This window comes from Desmodus rotundus, chromosome 3, assembly GCF_022682495.2.
Source record: "Desmodus rotundus isolate HL8 chromosome 3, HLdesRot8A.1, whole genome shotgun sequence".
Classification (NCBI taxonomy): domain Eukaryota; kingdom Metazoa; phylum Chordata; class Mammalia; order Chiroptera; family Phyllostomidae; genus Desmodus; species Desmodus rotundus.
Window position 1 is genome coordinate 189,930,140 of NC_071389.1, and position 25,259 is coordinate 189,955,398.

At 50.1% G+C, this 25,259-nt stretch overlaps 1 protein-coding gene across 1 annotated transcript in view; it reads left to right on the forward strand.

Annotated features, from left to right (window-relative positions):
- The first annotated feature begins 658 nt into the window (after positions 1-658).
- RFX4 (regulatory factor X4) overlaps positions 659-25,259 on the forward strand; it is a 134,180-nt gene continuing 109,579 nt past the window's right edge. Inside the window, exon 1 of the mRNA XM_024579275.3 lies at positions 659-1,055. Coding sequence (XP_024435043.2) covers positions 1,013-1,055 — 43 coding nt within the window. The 5' untranslated portion in view covers positions 659-1,012. The remainder of the gene's footprint in view (positions 1,056-25,259) is intronic.

The following is a 25,259-nucleotide window of genomic DNA, read 5'->3' on the forward strand; positions in this document are numbered from 1 at the left end:
CACACCCCCTGCCAGGAGGCCTGCTCCACGCCCGGGGTGGGCGGTGGGGTCCCAGGGCTGCAGTGCCCCTTCCTCTGCACCCCCCCAAGCTGGCTCTACTCCACGCGTGTCCGCGGATCCGCGTGGAAGGGGTCAAGTCATACCTCCTCCCGCATTCCCAGGGCCCCCATTTAAATCCAGCGCCGGACCAAACTGGGCGGGGGGGTGCACGAGAGGAGAGGGAAAGGAGTGGGGCCCACTCGTGGCCACGCAGGCGACTCCCCAGGCTCCCCGGAGTCCCCTGCCGCCACCCCCCACCCCAGGCCTGCGCCTCGCCCGGCCTGGCCCGGGGAGGGGAGGGGCCCGGAGGGGAGGGAGAGGGGGCCACATCTAAGCCAATTTTGATTCCGCCTGTAATGAGCGCCGGGCGCAGGCTGCAGAAGGCCTCTGGAACTTTAAATAAGAAAAACGTTGCTAATGCTATAATAGAAGGGGGAAGTCGGAGGGCTGGGATTGCGTCGCTCCGAGCCCCCCTTCTCGGAGGCGGCTTTTCTTATTCAAAACAGGCCCACAATGGGCTTCACAGTGCGCCTCGCCACGGCCCCATCTGACGAGCGGCCATTCATCAGGCCGGCTGGCCTATCAATGACATTGCTCCCATCGGGGCTCCTATAAAATGATGCTTTTTCCCATGAAACATCCGCAAACATTTTGACGGGTTTGGCTTTGCCCGGCTGGATTACTGAGTGTCCCCTCGCCTGCTCGCTTGCTCGCTTTCTCTCTCCCCCTTCTCCGAGCTCTTTCCTCTCTCCTCTCTCTCTCCCTCTCTCTCTCTCTCTCCCCTCTTCTCTTTCTCTTTTCTTTCTTTCTCTTTCTTTTCCTTTCCTCCTTTATCCTCTGCCCTTGCACTCTTCTGCGCCTCTCGCTCCTTCTCCCCTCCTCCTCACTCCCTTCCTCCCTGGGCGGCTCTAGCACAGGGGATCCCCAAACATCAGGACTTTTGGGGGGCGCCTGTGCTGTCCATGGGAAGAGCATGCATTGTGGGTTACTGGAGGAACCCGACATGGATTCCACAGGTTAGTCCTATTGGTGGAGGCTGGAGGGGGGGCACTGGGAGGGAAAGAAAAGGGAGAGGGGGAACTTCGGACAGAGTTGCAAAAAAGTTCGGAAAGGTCAACTTGACAGCGAAGCCCCAGGAAATAACGGGAGGTGTGCGCAAGTTTTCAGTCCGGAGTGATGTGTAATGTGTGCAAGTGGATGCGTACAAGTGTGTGCAAATGTGTGTGTGTGCACGCGCGCGCGCCGAGGAGCGCGCTTTCGCTGGTCCTGGACAGAAAGTTACGTAAAGATTCGCTGGCTCGCGGCGAGCTCGAGGTGCCACTTGCAGAAACTTTGCGAGCCGACCGCCCCTGCGGCGCGCGGTTCCTCCCCCAGGTGGGGGCCCCTGTAGAGCGGTGCGCTCCGGGGCTGGTGTCGAGGGCCGGGAAGCCGAGCGGAATGCCCAGAGGCGGAGTAGGGCGCCGACTTCGCGTCGCGCCTGGGTGGTGGGGACCGAGGCTCGGGCTGGTGTAGACCCGCTGCTGGAGGGAGTGGCGACGGCGAACCCGGTGGTCCTGAGGAATCCGTGCCGGGTCGGAAGGTGGGAGACCCAGGCTGTCTGAGACCGTGTGTAGCCTCCCCGCGGGGAAGGGGCACCCAACCACGGGCTCCGCTCTGGGGTTGTGACTCTGCTGGAGGGAGGGCAGGACACAGCGTAGCCAGCGGGGCCTGGACGCACGGTCTGCAAACTGCTCGGCACTTTGGCAGCTGTTGGCTGTGGGCAGTTAGTTTTGGGGTCGCCGCGATCTGTAAAAACTGAGGAAGGAGGCCAAGGAATCTCTTACAACGAAAAAGCCCGGCGCCTCCGTTGTTTCTCAGAAGAGCCTTCGCCACCTCCCATTTCTAGCACCTTTGAAGAGCCGCCAAACTTCTAGATCTGAGTTATGCGCCCTACGTCCCTTCCAGGTGGAAGAAATTTACCTCCTCCGGCCGCATTCTCCTAAGCAGTCTACTCTTAGTAGGGCTCCGCAGCAGCCTCCCGGTTTCTCCGGGAGAAGGGGTTGGGGATGGGGCAGAAATAGGGCGGTGAGCTCAGCCGGGGCCGAGGTAGTAGCTTTAACACCAGGCTTGCTTGGAGGATGCGCCGAGCAACAAGTGTCTTTCAGCCTCTGCTACCCCCTAACACACGCGCGACCCTTTCCTGAGCGAACACCGACACCGAACACGGATGCTTCCCCACTTCCACTCCCAAGCAGCTGGAAATGGAAGTGGGGAGGTGGCGTGGGACATCGGGGCATCAACCCAGATGGTTTCCCTTTGGTCCCTGTAGGCAGATTTCCAGCCCCCACCCCCAGGCTTCTGCCCACACCCCGGTGCCCGGGAAAGCACCCCCTTTGGCCAGGGTCATCTTCAGTTTTCCAGGGTAGGTGTCTGTCGCTGATCCCAACAGCAAATTTCCCTTTCCACTGCGCTCCTCCGAGTGTGTGTGTGGACCCCCAGGGATTTGGGACCGGCTGAGCTCTGCAGTGCGCCTTACTGTAGACGTTTCCTGCGTGCACGGGCGCGGGTACCAGGTGGGCCCTCCTAGGGCGCTCTCCGTTAAAGGTAAAGAAGGCTCCCAGAGGGGGAAAGAGCCCCTCCTTCCACATTATCATGCCAAGTACTTTCTCCATTACGCACCTCCTGAGCACCCCAACTTTAGAGGCGAAGATCCTTGAACAAATTAAACCCAAGACTGCATTGTTTGCGGCCAAGTATTTGCAAGGGGCCCATACAGGGACCTGGGGGCTCCCCGCACCGCACTCGCCACAGCCCACCTGGGGACTTAGGTGCCCCTTCCACACGACTGGAGCGTTTCCGTGCGTTCTTGGGGCTGTAGAGACGTTCTGATTCGTCTTCCACGCAGCTGATGGTCCTGAGGGCACCGGGTCACTTTTACTTCGACTGCAAACATCCCAAGTAGGGAAATCGAAATCTTCATCCACTCTCCTCTCCCTTTCGAACAAATGAAACATCTAGATAGCCATCCTAACCTCAAGCGACGAAATGACACGAGGTGCGCCAGGTGACAATTCCACTCAGGTTTCCAAACCCGAGGACAAGGGAAGTGCGGCTCGGCGCGGTCAGGTCCGTGAGCCTTCCTCACCTCCCTTCCAGAGAACTTAATCCAATTAGCTTTCCTGTGAGTTTCCCTTGTTATGTAAAGGTCCTTACTCCCCCCGGCTTGCTGCAACTGGCCCTCCCTGGAGCAGTGCGAGTTTGCTCCTTTTACAGCAGATCGCGCGCGACCAGAACCACGAATATCAATATTATTTCATTCCGAAAGGGCTCCAACAACCGTTTCGCAGCAAGTGCTGGGACGAAGTCGGGAGCGTCCACGATCGGAGAAGCCGGAGAGCCGGGCCTCCGTCCCCTACTCTTAAAAGGAAAATCCCCGCAAAGTGCCTGGGGCTGGGGAGAGCAGTGTTGCAGGGGCCGGGGCTCTAGCGGTCTGCCTTGGGGCCACTTCAGCGTGACCTGAGGAAACGCGGCCCTTTGTTCTGCGTCCCGAGCCGGTAATATATTCCTCGAGTTTTTCCAAAATACTCAACAAGTGTAGGGCTAAAACAATGGCCCCGTCGGGGGAGGCCGGGGGGCCGGCGCGCGCCCTGGGCCTTCAGCTCGCTCGCCAAAGAGCGCGACAAAGCAGAGCCCCTCTCCCGGGACAGTGGCCGCGGGGCCGAGCCCGGGCAGGCGGCGCCGGCTGCAGATGCGCGCGTGGGCCGTCAATGCGCCGCCTGCCCGTGAGCCATTTGCAGCTAGGGCGGGCGCACGTTGCCCCGGCCCGCGCCGCAGCCCACGTCGCGCAAATGGGAGGACGCAGTCCCAGGTGGCTCACCCCCACCCACGCGGGCCGTCCGTGGTGCCTACGTGTTTCTGACCAGGGGGTCCAATCCGGGCTGCCCTGCCCAAGCGAGCGTTGCTCAGTTACTGAAGGTACCAGAAAATTCGAGAACGAAGGAGAAAAAGTAGGTAGAATTTTAAGCCACGCAGAGCTTGTGCGAATTGGGCCGGGGCCGGGTTGGTCGCCTACGCAAGAGAAGGGTTGTTTTCTCCTTAAACGGGATGGCGCGTTAGAGGCCCTGCTGAGCCTGAACTGGAATCTTCTGCCTCGACCCGCTTTCTGATCCCAAGTCTAGAATCCAGAGCCCGGGCGGCTGGAGTACAACTGGAGCCGGATTTGAGCCCCCTGGGCCGCAGCGGCGGGAACGCATGCTGGTTCACAGGTGCCGGCTCAGCACTAGGCCCGAGATGGCTCCGTGGGCCCCCAGGTGAGGACATTCAGTGGCCTGGGCGCAAGGCCCACCGGGCAGTGAGAGCCCGGGTGGGAACAGGGCCCGGGCCTCCTCCACTCTCTCCCAGGCTCGGCCTTGGGCAAGGAGCCCTCTTCTCCGTCCCGGTGACCAGGCCTGAGTACTCGGCGGATCGATGGGCCGAGGGTCTGAGCTTTGCTCCCGCGCCCAATTTAGACTGTCTGCCCCCACACGTGTGTGTGTGTGTGTGTGTGTGTGCGCGCGTGTGTGTGTGGCCAGCGAGGGGGAATGCGCGCCCCGTCCCCGCCACCAGCCAAGTGCCGGCGTCTGGGTTTGGCTGTAGGGTCAAGTGAGAGTCCCTTGGTCCCGCGGTCGCCAGGCCCAGTGGCTCCAGCCTTCGCCAGCGTTGACACAGCACGCAGGCCGAGCCGGGGAGCCTTGCACCCGAGTCCGCGCGGCTGCTCTTTCCCACCGGGTCTGCGGGACGCGGGGACCCGGGAAAGTTTGCAGGGGCCGCCCAGCGGCTAGTCCCTGGGATTTCCGTAGCCGTGTCCGCCCCCTCCCCAGTGCGTCGCCATGGTGACTGTTGGAAGTTGGTGGCGGAAAACAGACCCGGCGCAAAGCAAAATATTATGAGTGCAGTTGGGGTGACTTCAGGGGGGGCGGGGGACCCGAGGGCATGAGCGGGAGCCAGAGGCAGAGGCCGACAACAAAGGGCGGAGTGCGAGGAGGAGAGAGGAGTTTGCAGGGGCCGCCCTGCGGCTCTGTGGGAGCCGGACCGTCCCGCTTCCCAGAGGCGCCGAGGTCTCTGATTTCTCTCCTGCAGCCACACACCTTTTCTCAACCCCGAGCGCGCCCGCCCTTCCACCCCTTTTCTCTGGGTTCTCTTCCAGCCTCCCTCCTCATCTCGACGTCAGGCCAGTTGGGCAGTGGGCCCGCCTCCCCCCACGAAACACGGGCTCACCGACGTGGAAGGCTCTGGCTTTTCTTCCCCACCACCCATGGATCACCCAGGATGAATTTCTCTCCCCCTTTCTCCAACCGGATCTGAAAGCATGAGGAGATAGGATAAGGCAGGAAAATCTTGGAGGGGGCTGGTGGAAAGGAGAGCCTGTCTGATTTTTTTTTTCTCCTTTGTACAATGGGGAAAAGTTATAATTCCGACTCAGCCACTAGTAATGTTCCTTCAGGTAAATCTAGCCTTTCCAAGATGAATTTTCCTTGCCTGTAAGATGAAGGGAGAGACAGCGCAGAGTCTGGGATTCTCTGACAAGTTAAACATGTCTCTCTTTACTGTAAAGTCCAGGGCGCTCATGCGCGCTGGTTGCCGCTGTCTGAACTAGTGGGCCTCTGCTCAACTAGTGAATCCCTCCCCAAACTAATGATAAGCTAAACTACTTTAAAAAGCCATTTAGGTCATTTATGATTTTAAGAATCAAGAACTTCTGATAACCATTTAAAAAGGCCTATTATTTCCTTTCTCAAGGACACCTGAAGAACATCCCTTAAGTCTTTGGGAAACTCCTTGCATCCCAAAAGGTATTACTAGAAGACACTGGATTTTATGGGGCTGTATCCGGTGTTGATCTAGGAAACACCGAGATGCCTGTGGATGGTGAAGCCAACATCACAGGAATGCACACGTGTGAGAGAGGAATAAACACTGGCCAAGGTGGCGAAATGTTGCCATGGAAGGAAAACCAGACTGTAGTCCCCCTTGCTCAAGCTTTTGGAAAGAGGTGAGGCTGTTGTCACACTTAGCCACCCTTCCTGGAGGTCATTTGAGCCGACGACCCCTTTCCTTCTCCCTTTGGCTGCAAATGAATGGATTGAATTAGTGATGGTGATAGTGGTTGCTGTGGTCTGTCTGGACTTCAACCACTGTGTTGCCTAAGTCCGTGCATGTCTTCTGGCACATGTGTAGTAGTTTAACAGTCATGGATCCTTACAAGTGCTCCGAGAGAGGCATCACTGTGACTTCATCAAGCACAGGTTTCTCTTCCACTTCCAACACTGTAAGGTTGTGCTTTCAGAGCCAGGTTCTGTTTTGGTTTGCCATGGTATCCTCGCCAAAGGGCTGAGATGGTGTAAAATGGTGGCATCAGAAGTTGGGATACCAGCTGGCAGGTCTCCGCTGCCATAGAGCCCTGAGAGCCTGTTCCTCGTGTTCTGCAGGTCCCAGGGGACACTCCTCCTCTGTCCTTGCAGGGCCCCAAGGCTCTGTGGGATGGAAGACATGGGAGAAGTCTCTGATGTTGCTCTTACTCCTTTCGCTCTGTGTCCTATGTCTCTGCAATTTTATTAAGGTTTAGGTGACCAAGAGTGAACCCAAAGACAGATTATTTGGAAATTCCAAGTAAAAGTTTTAAAAAATCCTTTGGGTGAATTTATCAGGTTTTATTCAGTCTTACTGAGCACCTATTAGGTGACAGACCGGGGGATGAACAAGGCCACGGTTCCGGCTGTCAAGGACTTTAGAATGTGGACACACTGAGAGTGATGAGCACTTCAAAGGACATAAAAATAGTCCTCTCGGTGCCTAGGAGAAAGGGCGCCCTCTCTGTGGAGTGCGCACCACAAGTCAGCCCCGGAACGCGGTTTTCCACACATCGGCCGTGTAAGCCTTACCACAGCTCTGCGTTGTCCCTTTCTAGAGTGAAAGGGGGCCTGGGCCTTTCCCGGGGTCAAAACTTGTACGTGGCAGAGCTAGACTGGAGACCAGACTGGGGAAGCCTGTTCTCTTGCCCCACCCAGCCCGCCTCATCTGGCCACTGCTGGAGTGCCAGCCGGGCGGGGCTGAGGCCTGGCTCTGACCTTGAGGTGGCTTTGGATCCCACTTGGTGAGAAGGGAAATGTGTGGATGAGCGTGGAGAATCACAGAATGCTGTCGTCTTTGGGTTCCAGAGAAAACTCCTTCAGGGGAATCATGTGATTCTGCATTTGAGGAAGATTCTAAATGACGGCAGTAATGGGAGGCAGTGCATCACAGGGGTCCAGTATAGAGCCTGGACAAATTTTAGCTTCATTGATTGATTGATTGATTGATTGATTCATTCATTCATTCAAGGAAACTGTCTTCTTTTTTAAAAACATTTCTTAAAGATTTTATTTATTTTTAGACAGAGGGGAAGGGAGAGAGAAAGAGAGAGAAACATCAATGCGTGGTTGTCTCCCATGCCTCCCCCCCCCTCCCCCCCGAGGACCTGGCTGGCAGCCCAGGCGTGTGCCCTGACTGGGAATTGAACTGGCAACCCTTTGGTTCACAGGCCGGTGCTCAATCCGCTGAGCCACACCAGCCAGGGTGCAAACTATGTCTTCTATGTGCCCAGCACTCTGCTTGATGCTGGGCTTAATAAAAATGCCATCTCTGTTCCTCCAGAGCGTACATTCTAGACAGACAAACAAGAAAACCTAAAGAATAGGTAATTCCAGTGGGTGATGAGCACATGGAGAAAATAACCACTATCTGGAGTAGTTAAGATAGAGCACGGTGATGGGGAGGTTGCTGCCTTTCACAAGGTGCCTTTCTCTGCCACATGAAGCTGTGTGCCTTTGCTCTGGAAGCTTAATAGTTGCTGAGCCTCAATTTTCTCATGAAACTGATTCAACCATCTAATAGGGCTGTTGAACATGCAATGTGAAAGTAGTAATAGATAATATATATCTGTATTTGATACTTACTATATGTCTTCACTTTGCTAGTAAACATTTTTATATATTGAATAAATACATTATTTATGTAATTCACTTCAACCCTCTACAGAAGGAACTGTTATTATTCAGTTTAAATAGGCTAAAGACAGAGGGGAGAGCTAGTCAGGTATTCAGGGACTTTTGGTCTCCAGCAGTGGGGCTGGTAAACACATGCCTTGATTGCATGGGAAGCAAGATCAGTCTTAATGCCTCATTTTCCTGAGGCAGAATGCAAGTAATAAATCTAGCTTTTCTTTGTGTTTTTCAAGTTAATGTCTATTAAATGCCTTTCATGTATGAGGCATGTCCTCAGTGCTTTAAATGCATTATTGGTTATAGTTTAAAATATATGTTATGGGTACTATTATCTACTCCATTTTATGCAGTGGGAAACTGAGGAAGATAAAGGTCAGGTCCCTGAAGGGGGTCAGTGGCCTAATGCATGTGTGATCTATACTCTTAGTCACAAGGCTGTATACTGTTCTCCTCTTTTCTGTTTTAGTAAGGGAGAAGCGGGTGGAAGGGATGGCCCTTAAAGCATACAGCATTTTAGCAGAAGCAAAGGACTTGCTATTTTCTCCTGACATCAAAGTGTTAGGATAGTCCTTTATACTGTAGAGGCAATTTTAAATTATTGTTGGCAGAGATAGGGACATAAAGTATTCTTATCTTCACGACACACGTAAAGTATGCTGTAGTCTTTGGATGGGTGGAGAGGCGGTGTTGACACGGAAAGGCGGCCGCAGCAGCCACAGAACAGATGGGAGGGATGCCTTGGGAGCGAGCGATCGCAGTTCCAGGCCAGAACACACAGCCCAGGGTTGCACAGCCCAGGGTTCCAGCACCAGGAAGGTAGATCCCCGTTATCTCTGGCTGTAAAAACCAGCAGGGGTTGGGGGGATGGAAGAAACTGCCAGATTTTCTCCATTTAGAGGGCCAGCACCGTTTTACAACTTAGGCAGATCCACCCGCTCCAGGATTCATCACCAGGGCAGCTGCTGGAAGGGCACCAGTCACACACGGGAAGGAGGTGAAATGACTGGAAACTAGATGAGCGACAGGCAAACCACCAGAAGTCGGAAGGCAGCATTGTCCCTTCTTGGAGCCCTCCCCACATAGCCACAAAGTGGTGAAGTGGGTCGCCCCGCCCTGGCAATTACCTATGGTTCCATCCCACATAATTTACAGGTGCCTTTTCTACAATAGGCCACACTACTAAGATAGGGAGTCAAAGCAGCTCTACCTAATACACAGAAACAAACATGGGGAGGCTTTTAATTGAGGAGAGAAAGAAAAATGGCCCAAATGAGAGAACAGAACAAAACTCCAGAAAAAGAACTAAGTGACAAGAAGATAGCCAACCTATCAAATACAGAGTTCAAAATACCGGTTTTCAGGATGCTCAGAGAACGTCTTGAGTACAGCAAAAAAAATAAAGGAAGAAATGAAGGTTATACTAAGTGAAATAAAGAATAATCCACAGGAAACCAACAGAGAAGGGATTCAAGCCAACAATTTGGAACATAAGGAAGAGATAAACATTCAACCAGAGCAAAAAGAAGAAACAAGAATTCAAAAAATACGAGAATAGGCTTAGGAATCTCTGGGTCATCTCCAAATGTGCCAACATCTGAATCATAGGGATGCCAGAAGGAGAAGAGGAAGAGCAAGATATTAAAAACTTATTTGAAAAAATAATGAAGGAAAACTTCCCTAATTTGGTGAAGGAAATAGACATACAAATCTAGGAAGCACAGAGAGTCCCAAATAAGTTGGACCAAAGGGGACCACACCAAGACACATCATAATTAAAATGCCAAAGGTTAAAGATAAAGAGAGAATCTTAAAAACAGCAAGAGAAAAGGAGAGACTTACCTACAAAGGAGTTCCCCTAAGACTGTCAGCTGATTTCTCAAAAGAAACTTTGCAGGCTACAAGGGATTGGCAAGAAGTGTTCAAAATGATGAAAAACAAGGACCTACAACCTAGATTACTCTATCCAGCAAAGCTATCGTTTAGAATGGAAGGGCTTCCCAGACAAGGTAAAGTGCTTCCCAGACAAGGTAAAGCCAAAGGAGTTCATCATCACCAAGCCATTATTACATGAAATGTTAAAGGGACTTATTTAAGCAAAAGAAGAAGATCAAAACCATGAACATTAAAAAGGCAACAAATTCATAACTATCAACAACTGAATCTAAAAATATAACCTAAGCAAACAAGCAGAACAGGAACAGAAGCATAGGTATGGAGATCATTTGGAGGGTTATCAGCTGGGAGGGGAAAGGGGTAGAATGGGGAAATGGTGCCGGGATTAAGAAGCATAATTGGTAGGAACAAACTAGAAAGGAGAAAGTTAAGAATAGCATGGGAAATGGAGAAGCCAAAGAACTTACGTGCACAACCCACGGACATGAACTAAGCGGGGGATTTCGGCGGGGGGAGGGGGGTACCGGGCAGAGGGAGGCAAAGTAGGAAAAGTTGGGAAAACTGTAATAGCATAATCAATAAAATATACTTAAAAAAAAGCCCAACTCAGTCACTTTCTAGCTGTATGACCCAGGGCAAATGACCTAACTTCTCTAAGCCTCAGTTTCCTTCTTTGTGAAATCCTCTACTGCTTACTTGCGTAGGTTGGTTTAGAGATTATAAAGGGATTTTATTAAATTAAGCCTGGTTCCTAGTAATTGCTCAGTAAGGGTCACTTTTTATTATTACTACTACTACTAACCTGGTGTCTCTATGCCCGACCTTAGGTGTCTAGTTGGGAAAAGGGGACACTGTTCCCGCACATATAGTTGTTTTCTGTACTATGTAGACATAGACCCGGTTCTAATTTCAAGAGAAACCATTCTTTTCTGAAGGGTTTAGACTGAGGGGTTGATTCCTTTTCTCCACCTTTCCCATGAGGAAGGCATGTGATGTGCCCCTGTTTGCCATGATTTCATCCCTGTGTTCTCTGATGTGTTAAAGGAAGTGGAAAACATGTCTTTGTGGAGGCAGCACCTGTTGACTGGAGTTTGCATCCTGGGAGAGAGTTCCACAGATCACTCAGAGGAGACATATGTTGCACACCTCTGGTGGGGGCCCCTCCGCAACTCCTGAGGCCCTTTAGGTTCTGGAATGTGATGGCCCACATTCTCCGCCCCCGCCCCCTGTACTTACAAGCATCACTGTGTTAAAAACTGAACGGTTTTACACTTGATTTTCAGGAAGTGGAAAGCTCAGTTTCACACGAACCATTCTCTGAAGCTCCTTCTAGCAGGATGCAGAGAAAGTGCTCAGTTCTTTTGTATTTCTTACATATTTTTTTAATATAAGGAGAGAATGTCCATTTGTTCTGTTTCTGTCTTTCTAATTAGATTTTTACCTACATGTGGTTTTTGAGTTTTTGAAATGTTAACAACTTCCTTTGAGAGAGAGAGAGAGAGAGAGATCATAAAAAGCAGAAAAGAATTAAACCCACTCATTATGTTTTCCATTCAATATGGTCCACATTTAGGCAGCTAGGGCTGGGCTGACCTGTGTCAGTAGGTTACATGGTTTCTGTGTGTCCGATTGATCCACAGAGCAAAATTACTTTAAAATACGTATATAGTTTCTATTTTGTGGTTGGTTAATCTTCAATAAAGCTTAAAAGCATAATCTGCCTATGAGCAATCAATAATTACTAGTTGTCAGGTGAACTTGGACATGCTGCATTTATATTGTTGTGGTTGTTTAGTTTGAATGTAAGGGGATCATAAAGCCTTTGAAAGGGTTGCAACCCGGTGAAGCACTTTGTGTCCTGAGTGTTTTCTGGCTGCCCAACTGTGCTAAAGGTCAGCGTTATTTAGACGCAACCAAAGTGAGATTGCCGAATTTAGCGGATTTTTAGTTAATCAGAATGGAGAATTGGCACTTCCTAAGCATTGATCCCGTGATCAGGGGAGAGAAAGCACTGCCAGTCAGCACAAGGAACTGCTCTAGAACTAGATTTTGAACTGGCATTTGAATAAAGAGTGATTAGTAATTAGCTAATTACACCTCCAGCATCTCACGTCTGAGGCACAAATGCATTTCATGAAGAAGATCATGTCAGCGCGTTTGTTTTGGCTCTTGGGAGTGCCATGAAATCATTGCAAACTAATGTCAGACCTTCGACGAAGGAAGCATTTCTTTGAAGGTTGCAGTTCCAGAATTTATAATTTTTAAAGATGAGTGTGAGTGATTTTTTTGAGTTCCACATCATCTTTTTCTGAGTGATGAGTCTGAGTTTGGATGTTCATACCTGTAACATATTTATAATTTGTGTACCAATTCTAAATACTCATGTGTGTGTCAAGTTCCCATTGAAATCACTAGGATTTTATAAAGTTTCCAAATCGGGACCATGACACAAACGCAAACCTATTTCCGGTGGAACTGAGTGATTACTTTCCACTTTGTCATGTTTTCCTTGTGGCCCTTCTGCTACTGATAATACGTCCTGAGTGGTGGTGGTGGGAGTGGGGAGACAGGGAGCCTAAGTTCTTCGCTGCACCAGAAAGAAAATCAGCCAATCTTGTATCTTCCTTATATGACTACTAAACAGGGTGAAATTTCGGCTTCTAGGAGTTTTATTTCTTTTACTTGATGACTCCTTTACAAAAGTAAAACAGTTTCTCCGTAGAGCATTATCTGACATCATAGAAAATGAGTAACACCGGCTGAGAAGCCCTGGGAGCTTACAAGGAAGAACAGGTGCGGAGGGCTGGAGGGCCTCAGATACAACATCACACCTTTTAAGCGTTGGAGAGGAGATTTCCAAAGCGCTGCTGTGCCGTTGTTGTGCGAGGGCCCTTGGTCTGCACGAATTTTTATTTTCGATTCAGTGAGCAGAGGTCGTGAGCTTGCTGTGGTTGGGTAGGGGACCTTTTCAGAAATGCCAGGCTTTTAGAAAAAAAAACAACAACAGTGTTTCTTCTCATCAAGGCTCCGTTTTCAAGTTTGAAAACTTTGCTTTGATTAGAAGAGTGGATTATTTCTCTGCTTCGTTGGGGTTTCCTCCGTGTACCCAGGCCACAGGGCACTCTGTCCGGGCTGTCTCACAGGGTGTGGCTGAGGGAGCGTGGGGAGCAAACAGCTGCCCACCAGGGCCTGGACCCGCACACACCAGGCGTGGGGCCCACACACAGGCTGGGTGAGCCCCAGCACAGCCCAGAAAGCATGCAGGGCAGAGGGGACCAGAGGGAGCCAAGAAATGTGGACCTACAAAAGGGTTTCCTGTGGATCCCGCGTTTTGTTCCAAGTTTTTCTTGGTATTGACAGGTATTTTTAAAAAGCAAAAGAAATGAAAACACCAGAACTGTATGATCGTAGACAGTCCCCATTTAATTTAATTTTTACACTACAGTTGACATTCAGTACTTTTTCATATTAGTTTCAGGTGTACAACACAGTACTCAGACAGCCGTGAACTTCACACAGCGATCCCCCTGATATCTCCAGTCCCCACCTGGCACCGTACATGGTTATTACAACGTCATTGACTGTGTTTCCTGTGATGTACTTTACACCCTGTGACTATTTTGTAACCACCAATCTGTACTTCTTAATCCCTTTCCATTTTCACCCAGTTTCCCAACCCCCCTCCATCTGACAATCATCAGTCTGTTCTATAAATAGATCATTTTTGAAAAGGAAGGAAGAGACCCAGGGAGGATGGGACAAAAGGAGAAAGCATTGAAATCATTTTGATAATTAATGGCAGGCTGACTTAATGAGTTATTTTCAAAATTATTACTTTTTAAAAAATTAAAGTGACTCCCTTTTAAAATTGGGTGGTGGAGTAATGAAATTTATCATTTTTTCCAGGCACTGTGCTAAGTGTTAATGCATGTTTTACCCCATTTCATCTCATGCTGAACCTGCGGCATTATTATCCCCACTTCACGGATGAGGAAACTGGAATCAGAAAGCCTAGCTAATATGTCCAGGCCAAATGGCTGTGTCACACCAGGATTTGGACACAGACTGCTCTGATTTTGAAGCAGGGCTGCTTCCTAAAACCTGGATCTAGAAGGAAGACCATAAGATGTCCCTTCTAGCTCAGCTCCTCTACTGATAAAGTAGTTCAGGAGGTCAGGTCATCCCTGATCCCGGTGGGAGACAGCAGCTCACCTGCAGATCTTTGCAGTGTGCTGTCATGGCTGTCAGTGGGCATCTGGCTGCCGTGGGAGGCCTGGTGTGACTCTGGCAGCAGGCTGCTGACCAAGGATGCCCATGGGCACTCTGTCTGGCTCGGGCACCTTCATGCAACGTGTGGCTTTCGTCTCCAATCAGTCCCAGAGCGTCTGAGTTCAGCCCAACACCACCGCTGGGTGGGCCTCCCCTACCTGCCAGTTACTGTGGCAAATTTGACATCTTACACGTATCATCAAGGCATGATTCTTATTTACTTACAGACATGATTCTCCTTACAGTAAGTTCAACATGAAAACCTTGGTGTTAAAGTAACAGCATCTTCCACTTGCCTAACAGTTTGCCTAATAGTTTGCAATCACTGATACAGTCATTAATGGCAGGGAGTTTGCCATCATTGACAGACTCATTAACAGCACTGGCTTTGCCAAGGGCTAGACGTATGGACTTGGCAAGTTCGGTAACCGCTCTGAGCCTAAGTTGGTTTGTCAGTAAAGTGGGACCACGCATGGTGCCTGCCTCACAGGGTGTTCTGAGGATGAAATGAAGCAATTCATGTCAAGGGATCAGCACGGGGCCTTGGCATGCTGTAAAAGCTCAATAAACAGAAAGTGCATGAGTGCCGCTAGCTTCTCGTTTCCCCCAGTAGCGTCCCAGGCTCACCTTCTCCTGTCACCCCACAAGGACCGCATAAAAGAAAACAAAATTTATGCAGTACCTTTGCTGTGCTCAATCTTTTTAAAATTTTATTTTTAATTACAGTATAGCATAGGGAACATCACCAATAGTATTGTGCTCAGTCTTTTCAATCCTCGACCTGGTAAATGGATCATTCCCACTTGATACTTAATGAAAGTGCCGTTCAGGGGGATCGAGTCACATGCGTTGTTTTGTGTAACGAGGGAGCGTCTAAACTGAGGTGTGTCCTGGCACCGGTGCTGATGGTGCTTTCTTTCACCCAGGCCTTGCCCACACCGGCTGGAAACACGTAGTGGGAGGGCGGGGCTGGTGCTTTGCCTTCCGCGTGGAGCTCCGACGGTCCCCACGCTGCCTCCCGGTGTGCTCAGGCACGAGGATCTAAGGGGCGCACACTGCCCACCCTCATTTTACAGGGTTACTTGGCACGTCTCCTTTGTTTCTCCAAATTTCCACCCGTGCCTGTAATACCGGTGCACAGTGCGGAGCATCCACTAGAGCAGCTTGCACAAGTCAGTGCTCCGTTAATATTGCCCCGACGGCCACCACGCCATCCTTCCTGTGGTGCAGGATGCTACAGCTCGGCTTGCTTTGGAGGAAGCCTGGCTCAAGGCTCCGTGCGAACAAGTACTTCATAACTAACTGCAGGTGAACTGACACTCTTTTGAGACTCTGCTAAGTGCCAGGCACCATGTTGGTGCTTCATTCATTCCTTGCTTTTCCTCCCTTTTCTCCTTCCTTTCCTTCTCTCCTCATTGGTCTGCTCTGCTGGGCCCAGCGCCATCCACGTGCAGGGAATAGTGGGTGAGTAGAGTACGCTCAGCTCTCAAGGAGCTTATGTTATTTCTCCTAATCCTCATAATAACCCATGATGTAGATTTTTTTTTAATACCATATAGGAAGGAAATTTAGGCCCATGAGCTTAAGTAATTTTGTCGAGGGACGAGAGCAGACTTTGTCACTTGTAAGGGGAGGACTAGAATTCTTGTCCTCTTGGCTTCCAAGACCACATTCTTTTCACAACACCAAGAGATCCAAGAATCAAACGGAAAGAGCGACAATAGGGAAGGGACTAAGTGGGATGCTTTGGCGGTGGGCGTGATGTGACAATTGTGATAGCTAGGAATTATAGTGCTTATCATGTAAGCAGTCTCTGTGCCTTTTTCACTTCATCCTCATACCAACTCCACGGGGGGCTGCGTTCCTACTCCCAATTTGCAAATGACAAAAACTGAGGCTCATGGAGGTCGAGTCCCTCACCCAAGGTCATACAGTAAGGAAGTCAGACTTGACCCTGCCAGTTGAATGCCCAAGTCCATGTTCTTGACTGCTGCACTGTCATTAGAACAAAGGGCCTCTGTCATAAACAGGCACCTGGGAATCACCATGGTTCCGTGCGTCTAGACCTTGCTCTGTGCCTGGTACTGTGCTAAGTGCTTCTCATGTGTTTGCTCTCGGAAATCTCACACCACTAAGGTGAGGCAGGCAGGTTATTATTATCTGTGTTTTACAGGAGGGGACCCTGAGGTTTAGGGTTTAGAGACTTTGCCTAAAGTCATTCAACTAGTAAGCACTAAGGCTAGACTTCAGACCCTTGCCGGGTAGCTCATTACCAGACCCTCGTGCTTCTTTCCCTTCTCGATATTCTCAGGAAGTGATTCAAAACAGAGAGAAGACAATTTGAACCAAGTTGTTCACTGAAACATTATAAAAAAATAGGAGCATTAGCTCAGTATCACTATGGCATCTATTAAACAAGGATAAATACGAAGACTAGCAACATAGGAAAAATCTGCCGGATACAATGTTAAGAGGAAAAGGAATAGAAATTGCATGTTCCCTGGGGTCACATATGTGCACAAGTAGTTTACATGTTAGAAGGGTGGGCTTGTGGGTGAATATCTTTTTCTTTTTAACATTTAAAAATATAATTTCTATAATAGATAAACATAGGAAAGAAAAAATAGAAGAATATTTTGGTGATTTATCTCAAAATTTCAGGCTAGTTTGGGGGAGAAGTAGAAAAAAAAAACAACGCAGAGAAGAAACAATGTCAAGAATTGCATAATATCAGGTTCTGTGCACAGTGGGAGCCTTGGCTCCAGCAGCCTTTTCCAGGTCTTTACGTGTTTTAATAATATTGTAATTACAGAGAAGTCCACTGGCATTAGGAAGTAGTGGGTGTGCTCTCCCCAAAAGTCAAGGGAAATGAAATTTTTACAACCTGGGTTTGCACTTACGTGCGTCAATCTGGTGCTCCCAGGGATATTTTCAGAGCAGAGATCCACTTTTGCATAGAATGCATCTTCGACAGGAGATGGCACCGAACACCTTAGCATTACTCTCCTGTAGCCTGCAGGGACTGTTTCTGAGCGTATGATCTGTGAACTCGAGGCACTGGGGCACCCTCGGGGTTCCCTCGCTAACTCTTGTATATTGCAAATAACAATGCCTTAGTTACTCTCTTTGCCCACTTTAGAGTTTTTATATATTGAGTTTTCCTAAAGTGGGAAAGGGCAGTAATATCACTCACTGAGCACCTATCGTGTGTCTGGCATTACGTCAGACACAGCTTAGTACTCACAGTGAGACTTTAAGGCGTATATAGTTATGGGTGTATGAATGGTTAGGTTAGAGTCAGACTGAAGTGCTGTCTCAGCTGCTTAGCCCTGTGCGACCTCAGCCAAGTCATTGCTGCGATGCTGCTGTTGAAGATGGTGGTGCTTGCCTTGCGAGGCCACGTTCTAGGGGATGGCATCGGTGTCACCTCGGATCCACCTGCATCACGCTGTGATTCAGACGCCAGCAGATGAGGAAGAGACGTGGGGACACTGGTTACATGGACTGGCTACAAGAGTGAATATATTAAATAGTTAATTAGAAAGAGCAGAATTCACATCTCATCTCACTTTATCGGTTCTAGGTCAAGCCTCTAAGACTTAATTAGGCTCTGGCGGTGGCCTCCTATGGAGCGGGACCATTAAGTCCTGGGTTTGCCTGGGACAGTCCTGATTTATATACATGTGGTCCTGGCAAAATTGTTAATAATGCCCATTTTCAATCTCAGAAGGGTCCAGGTTTGGTCGGTAAGTGACATGGTCTCCTGCTTCCCTTTCTCTTCCCACTAAGGTGGTGTTCAGGGAGCACCAGATGGAGCTGAACTCGGGCGCTTATGCCATACTCTAGTCAAAACCTTTCAGAGGTTCCCAACCTCCTACCGAATAAACTCCAGACTTGCTAGCTGAGCCCAGGCCTTTGGTGGGGGCCCGCCCCATGGCATCTTGCAGAGTGCTCGTCAGACAGGAAAGCCAGCACAGGTGGATGACTGCTGAAGGAGTGTGTGCATTCCCACGCAGACGCTTGTCAGTTTCCGGAATGCCGCATTCTTCTGCCAGCTCCAGGGCCTTTCACATGCTGGTCCTTCCGGCAGGAACACTCCTCCCTCCCTCTTCACCCCGGGTGGTAACATAGCGCCTTTTGGTTCTTCACCTGTTACTGTAATGCTGCTTCCTCTGAGAAGCTTCTCGGACTCTCACAGATTCGGTCAGGCCTCCCTTTTCTTCTCTCCCGTGGCTCTCTTGTTAATTACACCTTGATGTGTGTGATTATTTAATAGCGACTCCTGCAGTAAAGTCTCACCTTCCACGAAGACAGAAACTGCCCGTCTTGCTCACTGCCGCATCCCTACCGTGTATGTCGACAGCCCAGTGCCTGGCACGTGGTGCTCCATGAATTGGTGATGAACAGACAGTGGGGTGAATGAGTGTAAATCGCCTAGGAGGCTACCCTTTCTGAGTCAGTGCAGTTATCACCCGTTTAAAGCCCTTCAGTAGCTTCTTAGGACACTCGGAATAAATGTAAAGTTCTTACAAAGTCCCTACAGACTTTGGGCGCTTCCTAACTTCCTGGCCTCATTTCCTCCTGCTCTCCCCTCCTCCCCACCCCTCTGCCACCCTGGCCCCTGGTTCTTCATCCCCACACTCCCAGCCCATTCCCACCTCAGGCCTTTGTACTTGCTCTGACATCATGTCCCTGTCATTTAATACACCATCCCCTTCTCTGTCCATCCCATGCCCTGGCTTCATTTTCTTCATAACAACAGTTGTGCTCTGAAGTCATCTTGCTTATTGGTTTTCATCCGTCTCCACCACAGAATATAAGCTCCCCGGGAGCAGGGACCTAACCTGCCACATTCACCATTAGATCCTCAGAGCCTGGTAAGCAGTCGGAGCTCAGGCACTCATCAATAAATATTTGGTGGGCAGGTGAAGGAATAAAGGCAGGGACAGGGTGGGGCTGCCTCTGGGAGGCAGGGTGTGGGGGGCCTTCCTAGAACCCAGAGGCCCTTGGGGCAGGGCCTGTGGTGTCGCCATGGCAACCCACTGACCTGAGTTCTCCCCCTGTGAGGCCATAGCTGCCCACCTCCTCTGCCCAGACTTCCCACCTGGTCTTGTGTGTCCTGTGTGGGGAGGGGAAAAAGGGGCTGGGGGAGAATGATCAAGAGGAAAGCCCGCCCTGGAGTGGGAGAACACAGCAGCAGGCCACGCTGTGGTGGCTTCACTGGTAATGACCAGGGCCCGGCTGGGATGGGGTGGGGGAGGGGAGACTGGGAGTGCACCCCCAGAGGGACTTGGGGCCTGGTCCTCCCTTGGTAGCTGTGAGCACAGCTCACCAGCTCTTCTTTGTAGCGTTTCTCAAGCTGTGAATTCCTAAAATAGGCCGCATCCCAGTGCCCTGAAAGACTATTGATAGAACGAGTATGAATAATGCCTTCTATTAAAACCCGGGACACCAAGTCAGGCAGTGTTTCCCTTCAGGTGTTGCGTAAGTCAAGAACTCCCTGTTCTCATCTTGTTCCTCAGAAACAAAGCTAGTCGGCTACTCCCCCACGGCTTAAAAATCACTAAAAGTCATGGCTGGTTCCCAGCTGTCTGCAGGCTCTTGGCCTGGTGGACAAGGCCTTTGTAATCTGCTCCTGACTGTCCCACCTTTCTCCCAGTGAACTCTTCACCTTTCCCAGAACCCACTTTGAGCCTCTGTCCTTGCCAGCAGCCCCCTTGTCCAATATGCCCTCCTCCCCTCCTTGGTCTGCACTGGCTGAAATGCCACCGTGGTGTGAAGCAGCCCGGCCAAGCTGGAAGCCCCCTGCTGGCTCCCTTCCTTCTCAGTGCCCCCAGGCACCTTATGACAGTAATGAAGCGCTCCTGGTTCCCTGCTGGCTTCCCTAGCAGCGTGCTGGGTGAGCGTGTTCTCCTCCCGGAGTCTGTTTCCTCCTCACAGGCCCTAGCTGTTAAAGGCTCTGGTGCCGGGAGGAGGAGAGAGGAGGCTCTGAAACACGGTGGCTGGTGCTGGGAGGAAGCCCAGTAACGGCTCAACAGGGCCTTGGCCGGCTGGCCCTGTCTCTCAGCTGTGAGCCCTGGTAGACAGACCACACTCTCCTCAGCTTCCCACAGCCCACAATGCCAAGTGTGCCGAGTATCTTGCCTGTATTATTTTAGTTAATCTTTGGAGAACCCAGGAGGAAGGGCTTTAGGAAGGTTCAAGAACCATCCCAATGTTACATAGCTAGTAAGTGGCAGGGCTGCGATTTGAAATCTAAATGTTCTAACTCCAAAGCCCCCATTCTCCCCGGCCTGCCTCTTCTTTTTCATCTGTACGGTCCCCACCTCGGTCACTCCACATCAGCCAAGGCACCTTCTTGCCATTCCTTAAACGGCCACACGCCATCTGTCCTCAGGGCCTCTATGGTCCCCACTCTCAGAAGCCATCCTGGGGGCAGATCACCTGTCCATCATTCTCTGTCTCTTCACCCTCCTTTACTTCATCAAACCGTCACCCCAGCTCTGTGCCTGTCACGTTCCCAGTTCTGGGGGAGCCAAGCATTGAACAACATAGACAAGGCTGTCAGAACCTACCTATTTAAGGTGGGGAAATAAATAATAAAGAAGAAAGCAAACATACAAGATAGTTTCAGGTCCTGAGACTCCGGCCCACCAAAGATATCTTGGCATAATATATTGTCTTCCAGTTAAATAATATTTGCCCATTTCTTCTGTTGAAACCTTACATTGAAGGAAGGTACTTGATAATTATTTGCAAGATGGATGGATGGATGGGTAACGTAAGAGAGAACAGTAGGTCTGTGCCTACATGAGGCAGCAAGAAGCAGCAGCACAGGCCTCGGGGACTGAAGATCTGGGTTTGAATTCTGACTTTAACCCTTCTGTGTGACCTTGGCCAAGCCACTGCCAACAGGCCACGGCCACGCTCTGAACCCCAGTTCCCTTACCTGTAAAGTGGGATGAGTTTCTCCCTCCTGAGGTGGGCTGTGACACTCAGGGCATGTTCCGTAGGTCACTGGGCTCTGTCAGCTTCAAGGGCTACCTGCCTTCGGACAACCGCGTTCGTGAAGCCCTGCTCTGAGCCTTGGGTTACCCTGGACGTGCCCTGCCCCTAATGCAGCTACTTCCTGCTTGTTTTTTGCTGCTGCAAAGAGAACCAAGCCTCCTCCTACAAAACCTCATTTTCAACCTCATTATACATGAACTTGAGAAAGTCACTTCAAGTTGGAGTTTCCAAGCCTTTGATCCAAAGTGGGGTGCCATTCAGATCTGCCTCTGCAGAGTGCGGGTGAAATTCCTTGCCAAGTGAAAACCCACACAGCATTATCAGCATCCCGCTTCCTGTCCACAGCCCCAGAGGAGTCAGGGGAAGGGACACTCTGCAGCCCAGGAGCCTAGACTCACGGCCGTCAGTAAGTCCTGTTGGGTGCTTAGAGTGAGCTCGGTCCTCACGAGAAGGTCAGATGACTTGTATGGATCAGGAATGAGGCACCTGGGGCCAGAGAGTTATCCACGTGTGAACTGAGCTCTCCTACGTCTCGGACTGCAGCGCCTGCATTATCATACAGATGGATCGCAGTCCGCCTTGTGCTTGAACTTTCGCTTCAAGCCTCAGTGTCCATCTCTGCGAACAGAGATATTAAAACATACCACGTAACATTGTTGCGAGATTTAACTTAAACCACATTTGTGAAAATACCTTGTGTAGTACCTGGCACACAGTAGGAACTTTATGTTGTTTTTCGAGAAAAGTAATGCATTCAACAGCACGTATTTCTCCTGCCTCATCTCTGGGGCCTGGCACGGGGCCAGCCCCTGGGAACAAGGCAGGGAAAAGCACCAACAGGGTCCTCGCTCTCACGAGCTTGGGGAGTGGCATCCGCCTCACTTTCTAGAGGGCGGAACCCCACTTATTTATGTCTGTATCCCTTGCAGCTTCTCTCTACTACTGCTTCTTGTATCTAGAAGGCACAAAATCAATGTTTGTTGAATTGTGCTTGCTTTATTGAGAAAATTACCTTTGATGTCTTGTATTTCTTCATGCTTATGTGGTAAAAAAAAAAAAAGGAAATGATTAGGAAGTCGTGTAGCTAGGTGGTCGTATCTATCTATACGCCGTGCATTCTTTGATATCACGTGCCTCAGTGATGTAACATTTATTGAGGCCAGACTACATGAAAAACTATACCAGGCACTAGTGAAGAGTCAAAAGAAATGGAATAAAATGGACTCCATTCTAAAGATGTCTCAGTTCTAAACAGAAGAGCCTGCTGTGTATAGCAAAGGCTGGCAAAGAAACACGCAAGGGAGTTTTAGCAAAAGTTGTAAAGTGTAAGAGGGTAGCCGGAGTTCTAGTGCGAGGCAGACTGATCGATGCGGTCACATTGGCACTGTGTTCTGGGGACCGTGTGGGACCTCGGAGGAGAGATCAGTTCACACCGGGAGAGAGCATTGTGGTTATGACTCAGGTTAGGGTGCTGGTCCTGCCTCTTACTGGCTGGGTGACTCTGAACAAGTCACCAGATCTTTCTGAGCCTTGGTTGTCTCATCTTGGAAATATGCCTGTTAATAGGCTTGCCTGTCATAGGGGTCTATGGGCATTAAGTATGATGGTGGAGTAATGCATTTGCCTAACACTTGGCCCATAGGGGCTCAATAAATGGTGGCCTTTATTATTAAATCATATCAACACCAATAAATAAAACAGATGAACGCAATACATTATTACAAGTTCAATATAAATGTCACTCTGGTTGAGTAGTTCTTGATCTTGGCAAGACTAAAACCCATTGTTAATAGTTTCAAAGTATCTAAAGTTTACTTCTGGTGACACCAGTAGGGGCCTTCCAATCGTACAGACAACCTGACTCAGAGGACACAAGTTGCAGAGGCCCCTTCTACAGGGACGATGACAGAGGTCACAGAGCACCTGTGGACCCGCAGCCTGCGGCCCATTTGGATATTTCAAAGCGTGGCAGCCACGCACTCTGGAATGCAGGGCCCTTGAGTGCTCTGAGAACTCCCGGTCTCCAGAACAACCAAAGTTACCTGTGCCATTCTGGGCACTGCCCAGCCACCGTCCGAACATCTCAGAGTCTGTCCTGGTGCTACGTGCTCCAAAGGACGTTGATTACCCTGAAGACAGCCAGATGCAGGTGAATTCGATGGCAAAGGAGTGGGAACAATGTCCTCCACAAAAGAGCTGAAGCAGGTGGGGCACTTTGACCAGAAAAACGGAGACCTGATGGCTGTCCTCCGATAGCTTCCATGTACAAGGGAGACCAAACCTACTGTGCGTTGCTCTCGGGAGCAGAGCTGCGTAGCTGAGTGCCTGCGGGCACAGACCGTGGGGTCAGAGGGCCTGAGTGGGTACAGTGGGAAGGGGAAAGGCTCCTTGGTGAGATTTCTTCTCTGTTTTTTTTAACTGGGCTTCCAACCCTCTTTCCCTTGTAACCTTGCCTACATCTGTCTAGTGTTGGGGTTCAGCAGTATGGAGGAGGGGCAAGCCCCTACTGGACTTGAACTCTTGTGGGCCACCTGGTGTTCAGTCTCCCCTCCTCTCCAGAATGTTGGCAGATTGTTCTCCAGAGAGTGCCCCACCCATCACTGGGGCATCTCACCTGCAAGAATAGGCCCTTCTAGGGGCTCCGATTTTAACAGGCCTAATCCTAGCACAGGCAAGTGGGTGAGAGAGAGAGAGAGAGAGTTTCTCTTAGTTCCCTCTTTCTGCTGAAGGGGTTGGGGAGGTGAGTGTGTGATGTGTGCCCACACACATATGAGAGTGAGTAGGCGTGAAAACCTAACTTGCGAGACCAGGAACTGGCCCAGAACTATAGAAATCGCTTTTGGTGGGATGGTCTGGTAGAGGGAGGAGAAGCTGCGCACTTCATCAGAGGCTGTCCCAAATTAGCCGTGGCTGCCGCTGCCAGGGGAAGTGGGCCAGGACTGAAGGGATCAGAAGATCGGGGGAGCCGTTGCAGAGAGTCCTGGAGAGAATTGGGAGGTTTGTATACAGGTGCCTTGTTCGGTGCGGCATGGCGACCGGCGCCCACCTTGTGCCGGCACAGCTCTAGCTCTGACAAGGAGACAAGCCATCGGTTTCCAGCCTGTGCGTTTGCCATCTGGAAGGCATAGTGCTCTAGCATTTTTAATTTCTCTGCTGCCGACTGCTTCCTCAGAAATACCAGATTTCCATATCCTCTTTCTTAACAAGCTGGCTTCTGTCCCTCCCCTTGGACGTATCCCTGCTTATTTAGTTTTGGAAGCAGCTTTTAAAAGAGCAGTTCGTTGGAACATAAGATAAAAAACAAACACCCAACGTTTCTCCCTGCTGTTTGAGTTTGCTTCCCTGCCCTCCACCCCTCACACACACATAGCTTATTCTCCAGTGTGGCTGCTTTTCACAGTGTGTTATGAAGGTGTTAACTAATGCTCTTTTCCTTGGCTCTTTGAATTACGAGGAGTCACATTACGTAATCTCTCTAAGCTTCAGTTGCTTTCTAAGAAAAATGGAGATGAAAATCTTCACTTTGGGAGTTGTCAGAATTTAGTGAGATAGCATACGAAAAGGGCCTGGCATGTTAAAATGGGTGTCCACTAAATGCCCGTTCCCCTGTGGCCGAGACTGTAGCGCGCGGATGCACACGGACGCAGCTGCAGTCAGTTCTGCTGTATGCACTCCAGAAAATCACCACCGTTCTGCAAAATTGCACAATAAAAATCACAGTTTACTGGAAAAATAAGCTAGGGGCACAGCACTTGAAAACTTTGTCAGTGACATTAAAGCAACACCTAATAAAAATGATAGCACAGTTTGCACATGTTAAATGGCGAAGAGACCTGAGTTTGCTTTGGAAGCAGACGTCGGAAGGCCTGCATCTTGGATTATGGTGAAGTGGTGGAACATGGGTTAGTTATCTGGGAAGGTGTGGCTCGTAACACACACTGGAAAAGTAGCTGGCAGATGCTTGCTGTGTGAGCCTGTGAATTTTGCATATTCCTGCAGAGCTCAGTTCAGCTACATGCGGTTTTCTGCATTCACCTCCTCTTGCAGAGG